The 8,991-nt window shown below is 51.0% G+C and overlaps 1 protein-coding gene across 1 annotated transcript; it reads right to left on the reverse strand.

Moving 5' to 3' along the window:
• Positions 1 to 2,466: 2,466 nt before the first annotated feature.
• On the reverse strand, positions 2,467 to 5,629 carry EGR1 (early growth response 1). The gene is made up of 2 exons (XM_080627231.1): positions 5,195 to 5,629; positions 2,467 to 4,890 (listed from the first exon to the last, which is right to left on the reverse strand). Exons 1-2 carry the CDS (start codon positions 5,427 to 5,429, stop codon positions 3,599 to 3,601), a joined length of 1,527 nt encoding a protein of 508 aa, XP_080483357.1. The 5' UTR covers positions 5,430 to 5,629; the 3' UTR covers positions 2,467 to 3,598.
• Between the last annotated feature and the right edge of the window lie 3,362 nt (positions 5,630 to 8,991).

Consider the following 8,991-nt stretch of genomic DNA (forward strand, 5'->3'; position numbering starts at 1 on the left):
AGAGAAAAGGTCTTGCAGAAAATGTACAGTCGGTGTTTTCTGAACTATGAAATCTGCTTTCATTTTACGGGATGAGGGTCAAGAAAAAAATGGGAGGAAAAATCCCCATGCATTTTCTTTAGTTTATGTTAGGGATATCAAATGCAAAGCATGACTTACTGCAATTTAGACCAAATGCCAAAGCTTAAATTATGAATGCTTTCTAGCAAGTTACACCAAAGAGTATCTGTCTTAAAGTGGCCCTGGTTGGCATATCAACAGTTTTAACAATGTTATTCCCCCCCCCCCAAAAGGTTCCAGAGTATGGGGAGCTTCCTTCAGTGAGATGCAATTCAGACCCCCCAGCTGATGGGAAGTTTCATTTGGCAGCTTGCAGGCCATCACAGGCAGGCTAACAGTGCACAAGGGCTGAGCCCTTCCTTCAGAACACCGCTGGTTTGCACTACTCAGCCATATAGCTTTTTGAGTCACGGTTAACATGGGGCCAACAATAACCCTACATTTTTGGAGGCCTCCACAAGTTGAGAGGATTTACCATCACGAAGTGGAGAAAGCATGGAGCAAGTAGGACCAGCATTTCTTTGAGCCAGAGAAGCTTCACAGGTCATGTCACCTCCTTTGCACTGCTGCCTTGATATCCACAGGCCAGTCTTGTGGGCAGAGATGCCTAGCCAGACATCAAAGACATGCCCTGCTGCTAGAAAGGGTGCTCTGGCCTTCATTCCTTATAGCCCTTCAACACTGCCTGACTTGGTCCACTTTGTACACATGCACAAGAGAACACCTATCTTCTATCTTCTTTGCAGTTTCTTTAAGTGTGGTAATTACCATCGGTGCTCATTTCTGTACAAAGTGCTCTGGAGAACCTGAGGCACCCTCAGGCATTGCTTGAGAGGCCAATTGATCAGTTTTTAGCACAACCACAATTCCAGAAGGCTAGACCAGGAGTCTAGCTTGAAAAGAAGCAACATCTTCAGCTTCCTGAGGAGGAGAAATGGAGAGAAGGGGGGGCTGATCTCTTCTCCCTGGTATCCAATGACAGGACACATGGGAATGGTTCAAAGCTGCATCAGTGGATGCTCAGACTTGAAATTAGGAAATGTTTCTTTACTGACAGGGTGGTCAAATGGAATAGGCTTCCTAGAGAGTTGGTCAATGACCCATGCCTGTCAGTGTTTGAGATACCTGTACAATGCTCTTAATAGTACGCTTTAACTTTTGATCAGTCCTGAAGTTGTCAGGCAGTTGGATTAGATGAGCATTGTAGGCCCTAGGTCCCATCCAACTGAACTATTCTAGTCTGGTCTAGTCTAGTCTATACGTTCTATTCTATTCTAAACATCCGAACAAAGCAGTGCCCACAGATCAGAATGGGCTTGGGCTGTCTTCAATTGTTTATTTTGCTGTTGGCTTTGGGAACCAGAGGTCAGGAAAAAAAAAAAAAGGTTAGCTTTACATAATGTTATTTGCTTCTTTCTTTGAAGCATCACACTTGAAGGACCTTCAATGTCTTGTCTCCCATAAGCGGATTTCTGTGGCTTATGGCATGGTTCAGACAGAGTGAAGCCACATATTTGTCTTGCCCAGTCAGTCTGCCTTGGCCAGACGCTGAAGCCGTTGGGTTGAAAAGAGCTAGCGCTTTCCTCTGAAACAGCCCAGCAGGGCCAGGGCCAAGTCACTGTGAGCAGCTTGTGGACTACACCCAGAACTGCAGGCATAAACCAGCACAGAGACAAAGCAGCCCAGGCACTTCCCCACAGCTTGTCACAACCCACTGAGGATAGTCCCACCTGAGAGACAACAGACTGGGATTTACCAACAGTTTAGCTCTGGGGTATCTTCCAGAATTGCTGCCATTTGCCAGGGTTGGGCTACATTCCCAAGAAGAGGGTCTAGCCCACAGGCTTTAGCAGGTTTCCCTTCCTAGTGAGTGGGGTTGATTTTGGCAAGCAATAGGGCATGCTGTGTCTGACAGAGACTGCTTGCCAGTTTCACTGTGCCAGGTGCTCCGAAGTATGTATCTGCATCTCAGCTCCTCACAACCGTAAACATTAGTTTTTTGTAGAGAGCCCACCTGAAAGGACTGACACCAGAACCCTCCTCTGTACCTGCACTACCAGTTCTCGTGGATGCAAACTCCTCTGAATTCGATTTGCAGAGGGGTCACATACATCCTGAAGTGTATTTCAAGCCACCACATAAGGAACGACATTCCTCTAAATGCTGAAACATCTGTATTAAAGACTATCAGGCCCATGCACTTACATACCCTATGTTGTCTCAAGGAGGAACTTATGATAGTCCTCAGCTGAGTAGGGCTACTTTCCATCAACCAGCCACTTGGACTGAGCTTATTGTATTTCCAGCCTAGAAACTGCTCTATTATCTTGCCATCCAGTAAGATTTCTGACTACCTATGAACACAGTTGAGATTCTAATTTTCAAAGCTCATTTTCAGCACTGGGAGAATTGTTTTTCTTCCTAAGATTAGCTCACATGCTTCTTGAGAAGCCAGAAAACAAGCAGCACTTGTTACTTCTCAGCTACTCGAGTCAGGGCTGCTGCATCACAGTCTTCCTATGTAGCAACTTAAAAGAAAATGTGTAAGTCCACACGATTTGATATTTTATTTTTTTTTTCTGAAGGGTATTGTACACCAAATATCCCGTTGGCAAGAAAGCGCATTCAATGTGTTTAGAAGCCAAACAATCACTTTCATTTTAACAAACACAATTACGAAGTAAAAATAAACCACAAAATAATGAACTGCATGTTCATAACATACAAAAAATGCTGCCTACTCAGTAGGTAACTACAACATTCCAACTCCTGAATATATATATATAAATTTACATTTTTTTTTTGTAGCAAAAATAGACTTTGAGAGGTGTGGGGTGGTTTTTTTTGCTTACATTCTGACCCCAGGGCTTTCTGGTGCTCCCCTCCCCACCCGTTCCCTGCTCTCTCTTACATTCTTTGAGTAACATACCTTTCACTTTAAGGCAAGATGCAAAGCATCCATTCACACAAATGCATGACATCAGCAAGGCTTCACAAAAAGGCACCAAGACTTGTAATTTTAAAAACAAAACTTCTGCCACATGTGAGTGTCTCGTTGGGAGATATTTACATAGCATCACTCTAACATGCTCAAATACAGTAAGTGCTGTTCCCAAAGAAGTTTGAAACTTGTTACAGCATTGTCACTGAAATAGAATTAACATTTACAAAATATGGCCCTGTGAACTCCAAATAATATATTATGGATAAGCAAAGATTTTTCACATCAATAGTACCTAAAGGAAAGCAAATCAGGACACATGTACAATTTACAACAGCTACATACTTAATCAAGTCCTTTCTTCCTAATAAAAGACTATTGTTTACAGGGAAAATGATACTGAATTTATATCCACAGTCCATGCAAATTAAGTCATTCAACAGAGGTGGAAAACTTAAACGGCAGTTGTTTCAGGCAGCTGAAGTTTAAAAAAAAATTAAATAGCCTTGCAATGTATGGTGTTGAGAGAGTAGTTAGAGACTTCATGTCTGATAATACCAATGGAAAAGGTGAATTCTCCTGTTCCAGAACGTAATCTCAGCAAATCTCAATTGTCCTTGGAGAAAAGGCTGACGTCATGTCTGAAAGTGCTGAGGTCACCTGTGAGCTGAAATTGTTGGTGACCCCTGGAGATGAGAAGGAGGTGGCCACCTGGGTCTGAAAAGCAGCAGTGCCAGAGGGGTAAGTGGTTGCTATAGAAGGTGATGGGAATGTGGTGTGTGCAGGGGATGGATAAGAAGAGGGAGCAGGGGATGAATACACTGTGCGCACTGGTGACGGGTAAGTGGTGGCGATGGAGGAGGGGTAGGATGTAGTCACAGAGGATGAGTAGGCAGAAACTGGGGAAGTAGTTGAGACCGGAGCTGCCTTTTCTACTTTCTTGTCCTTTTGCCTAAGGTGAATTTTAGTGTGTCTCTTCCTCTCATCACTTCTGGCAAACTTTCTGCCACAAATGTCACAGGCAAATGGCTTCTCTCCTGTGTGTGTGCGGATGTGTGTAGTCAAGTGGTCGCTCCTGCTGAAGTTCCGCATGCAAATGCGGCACTGGAAAGGTTTCTGTCCAGTATGGATGCGGATGTGCCGCGTTAACTCATCAGACCGTGAGAACCTCCGGTCGCAGGATTCCACTGGGCAGGCATAGGGTCGCTCATGAGGAGGGGTCTTGCTGGGACGGTTTGGGTATTTCCTCATCCTGCTGGGTTTGATCAGCTGGGACTGATAGTTAGTGTTGAGGGTCTTCAACTCTTGGGAGCCAGTCTGAGTAGCAAATGCCTTAATAGTGGACAGCGGGGTGAGGGAAGGCTGCTGTGCTCTGGTCTCAAGGGCTGGGAAGGGCTTCTGGTCAGCCGGAACAAGACTAAGCTCACCCTGTTGCTGAGGGAACAGGTAATCCGGGATCATTGGCACCTGAAAGTTGGTTTTAGCAGTCGGATAAGCTGGAGGTGGATACTGGATGGGGGCTCCAGAGGGGTTGGGAAAGGACTGGATTGGTGGTTCAGGGAAAATGTCAGCGCTGGAATTGGGAAAAGTTGGTGCAGCCGAATAAATTGGACTAGTCTCGCTAGCTTGGACAGAACAGCTCAGAGGGGGACTCTGTGAGGAGGATGGTGATGATGAAGAAGGCGTAGAGGTGGGAGGTGCATTAGCCATGCCCACCAGCCCACTGACAAGGCTGAAGAGGGGTTCTGGCCATAAAGTGTTGCTACTGTTGGGGGCTGGCTCTAGGGAGAAGCGCCCCGTGTAGGTTATCGGTGGCAGTCTCGTCGTTTGGTTGGGATAGCTGGTTTCTGGCAAGGTTTTTTCGTTCAGGGAGATCTCGGGAAAAGTGTCTGAAATGAGAGGAATAGCGATTACTTCCAGCAGCCACTGCCGCTGCTGCCAGTGCTTTGCGAGCCATCCCCACACAGCGCAGCCCTAGATCTTTGCTTCTGGTTAGTTAAAAACTGAGCGTAACACATTGCAGCGCTGCGGCCAAGTCTCCAGCAGCAGCCAGCCACTGACGCACACCGGAGAATCCCCCCCCGCGCAGCCGCCAGGAAGGGGGCGCCAATGCAGCTCGGAGCCCCCGCGAGCGCCCTGCCCCCGCAGCAGACCGGGACTTCCCGCCCGCCCGGGCGATGCCAGCGCGCTTACCTGCCGCGAGGTGCTCGAAGTGCTGCTCCCCGGGCTCGCCGGCGGCGCCGAAACCCGCGCTCTCGGGAGCCCCGGGGGGAGCAAGGAACTGCGGACCCCCGCTGCTGAGCAGCATCATCTCCTCCAGCTTGGGATAGTGAGTGTCCATGGCGGGGGGCGAGTGCGGGAAGGCGCCGAAGGGGTCGGAGATCTGCAGTGGGGGCAGGAGCTGCATCTCTGCCTTGGCCGTGGCCATGCGGGCGCCGGGCTCGGACTCTGACGTGTGGTGGCGCTGCCGCCGAGGGCCCGGTGAACGGGCAGGCTGTGGCCAAGCGGCCGTCGCCTGCTGCGTGCCCTGCGCCACGGTAGCCCCGGCGCTGCCCGCTGAAAGTGCTCGGCTCCCCGCCCGCCCTCCCGCCCGGGACTCTCCCCGGCTCTGCCCGCTAGAAGCGCTCAGCTCCCTGCCCGCCCCGGAGCCGCTTCTATATATTGGGTTCCACCGGCTGCAGCCCGCCTCGGCCCTGACGTAGATGGCCATATATGGAAGGCAGGAAACCCTAATATGGATGCGGTCTGGAAGACCCCCCCCGGTGTCAGGGCCTGGTACCGGGGAAAGCCGGACCGTGGGGGCCCCGCCCTGGCCTGACCCTGGAGCCCTGCGCCCGTTGCGGGCCATGGGCAGCGCCGTCGCAGAGCTGCCGGCCCCGGGGCGCCGGGGTCCCCGGTCCCCATCCACCCCGGCCAGCCCGCCGGAAGCCTCGGCCGCACTTTCCATATTAGGAAACAACCTTATAAGTCCCGGTTCCGGCGGAGGCTTCCCACTCCTTATATGGCTATTCCGGTCCCGGTTGTGGGGGGCGGCGCGGGGAGCCCAGGAGCGGGAGCCAGGTTACCGCCGGGCCGCGCGCCCGCCCCCGGGCCCCGAGAGCGCGCGGACGCCCCGGCCGACGTGAGAGCGAGGCTACTGCCTGGGCGAGCGGCACGGGAAGCGCCCGGCAGACCTCAGCGCCGCCACCGCGGTCTCGTGGGCAAGGCTCCCGCTTCCCCCCCACCTAACTGCCGTGGCTCGCACTATCGCCTCCCCCATCTCCAGGAGGGGCCGCGCGCTCGGCAGCCTCGATGCGGATGAGTTTTCTGGGCGCTGGCAGCGTGCCCAGGCCGGGGGCTGCCTGCTTCCGGAAAAGGGGAATCTCTAGGACTCCGGAGGCCTGCCGGGAGTGCCCTGCTCCGCCCGCTCCCGCGGCAAGCGGAGGAACTCTGCCGCAGCGCCAGGCCGAAGCAGACCCAGGCTTTGTGCACCTGCCTGACGTGGCAGAGTACGGGGAACCGGTAAAACCAGAGCCCGGTCATCGCACGGCCGCAGCCGCCATTGATTTCAGAAGGTGACCGCGCTCTGGACTCTGCTCTCTAGCCCTTGGGGTTGTCCTTTGACGGCTTCTGCAGCTTCTGCCTGGCCTCCCCGCAGACACGGGCTTTTCCCAGCACCGGCTCCGCACGGCACCGGTGTCTCCGCCCGAACGGGCCGGGAGCCCTAGCTCTCCGCCCGAAGCCGCACGCACGTCCCGAGCCACGAAAGAACACTACGCCAACGAGGAGGAATCTCCCACGCTATAAATACGCGCTGAACACGGCCACCACCCCGCCCCGCCCAGGCGGCCCGGCTGCAAGCACGCCGCGGCGCGGGGCTCCCCTGGCGCCGAGCCAGGCGGCACCGGCGACGCAGTGCTGCCGCAGTGCGCCTGCGCGGCCGTCGCGGCGAGGGGGTTTCCCGCACTGCGCGGAGATCCGTGGGCGGTGCTCCCAGCAGGAGCTGCGGAGTCGTTTCGGAGCCCGCGTGTACCCCTGTGCGGGCTGTGCTGGGGGCTCCGAACCGGCCTGATCCGGTTGATCCGGGCCTGAAGCCCCTGTGTCTCACGACCGCGGCCTCGGAGCTTGCCGGTGGGTCGGCTCGGTGCTCTGCCGCGGACGTCGCTCCCTTCGCTGCAGCGTTGAACGACAGGCAGTTTTCCTCCCTGTACGGCGCTATCTCACGCCCAGCCCAGCTCCCAGGCGGTCGCACAGGGTATCGCCCGGGTAAGAGCAGAGGCACGCAGCGCTGCCCACAGCCCTCAGGCCACACGGTCGGGTACGCATCTCGGGTGCCAGGCCGGCCCCGTTTGCCGTGGGAAGCTGGTTATACGAATCGCAGTACCAGGCTCTGCCACCTTTGTGATTTATGTAACTTGAGAGCAATGGCTGGGTTCTCTCTGCCCACTTTTATAGCAGATTTAAACCTCTGTCATAGTGTTTTAACCGAGTTGCTGTATTTAGGGTCGTGCCTTGTCAGTAACACTGTACAGTGCCTCCCACACAGATGCATTTCTACCCTAAAATCAATTACAGGTCGTAGCCATACAACACTTGCAGGAAAAACATGGAAAGCTCCCACTTACCTAAAACCTGTATATTAGCTGCCATTAAGTAATACATCTGTTCTTTGGTACTTACGAAGGGAAATCATACTGGTTTACAAATGCAAACTAGGCCAAAGCTCTGCTTTGAAAATCTGATTTGGTGCTTTTCCTTTTTTTAATAAATTCAAATCTCCAGGGTTTGAGAAGTTTGATACATAATGATTGCAGTTTGATTTCCACTAGGCTGTCAAAGTTTGGAGTCCTGTTAGAAAGGGCAGAGTAGCAGAACTTGTCTTTTTCTACAAAAGCCGCAGTTTGCTTTGTACTCTTCAGCATCTTACTGACATTGCAGAAGCCATTGTATCCTCCTTTCCTTTTTTTCTTTCCCCCCCTTTTTTTTTCCCCATCAAGATCTGAAGGAACTTTATTTCAGTTAGTGCCTGATTCCCAGAAAATGTCACTCACGCACCCTGCATATGTTAGGCTTGATATTCTAGACTTGTTTGCAACATGTCCCCTCCACCGTTAAGCCAGGACATGTTCCCAGCTTCAGTGAAGTACTGGAGAGGCAGTGGATGACTTACAACCCATACACTGATCTAGAAAGTTGCTGTTGTCATTCATGCACTGAGAGACATCTATCTGCTAGTTTCTGAAACTCAGGTTCTGTGGTTTGTTGTTGGTTTGTTTTTTTTGTTTGCTTGTTTTGTTTTGTTTTGTTTTTGTTTGTTTCTGAATACAACATTAAGTCTGTAGGAACTACATTAAAAAGTTAGATATGTACAACTGAAAATCAAGATCTGTTTAGTTCAGCCAGCCAGCCTGTTGTTCGCTTTTTGAGGGATGGTGTGGTCAGACTGGAAGTTGTGAAAGAAAGCTGTTGTAGTTAGTGAAGCCTCTAGCTATCAGAATAAGATAATATCTGTGTTTTGTTTTCTAGGAAGCATATCTGAATGTCCAAAGAATCTGCTGCAATAGATTGGTATTAAAAAAAAAAAAAAATCTTTCCAAAATGGCAGAATTTAAATACATTTTTAACCCTTCACCTAGTGCTCCTAGTGAAAATACAGGAATGTGAGACTGTACCACTGGCTCAATCACGATTTTATTTTAGTAATTTTGGTTGTGATTACCTAATGGATAAACACGTGTAATACTCTGGGTCTCCTTGAAAGTCCATCACCATCAAATGTACTTGTTGGCCCCCAACACATTTTAGTGAGAGGAATGCTATTCCAAGCTCACAAATAATGCTGTGGGGTGAGGGAAAGAGAAGAGAGAATGAGATACAAAGCTCCACGAATAAACCATCCATCTCAAGCCACTGGGAAAATGCCAGTCTCTGCTTCAAGTCTGCAGGACAGTGAAAAAAAAAAATAATCTACAATACTAATTTTTTTATTTGGTATTGCAATAGTAGTGTTA

Source organism: Psittacula echo (genome assembly GCF_963264785.1).
Source record: "Psittacula echo genome assembly, chromosome: 11".
Taxonomy (NCBI): domain Eukaryota; kingdom Metazoa; phylum Chordata; class Aves; order Psittaciformes; family Psittacidae; genus Psittacula; species Psittacula echo.

Excerpts from the sequence above, each read along its gene's own strand:
- EGR1 (XM_080627231.1), bottom strand. The coding sequence starts at position 5,429 with ATGGCCACGGCCAAGGCAGAGATGCAGCTCCTGCCCCCACTGCAGATC. Across the intron at positions 4,891-5,194 it reads CTTCGAGCACCTCGCGGCAG|ACACTTTTCCCGAGATCTCC; the intron begins GTAAGCGCGCTG and ends CTCTCATTTCAG.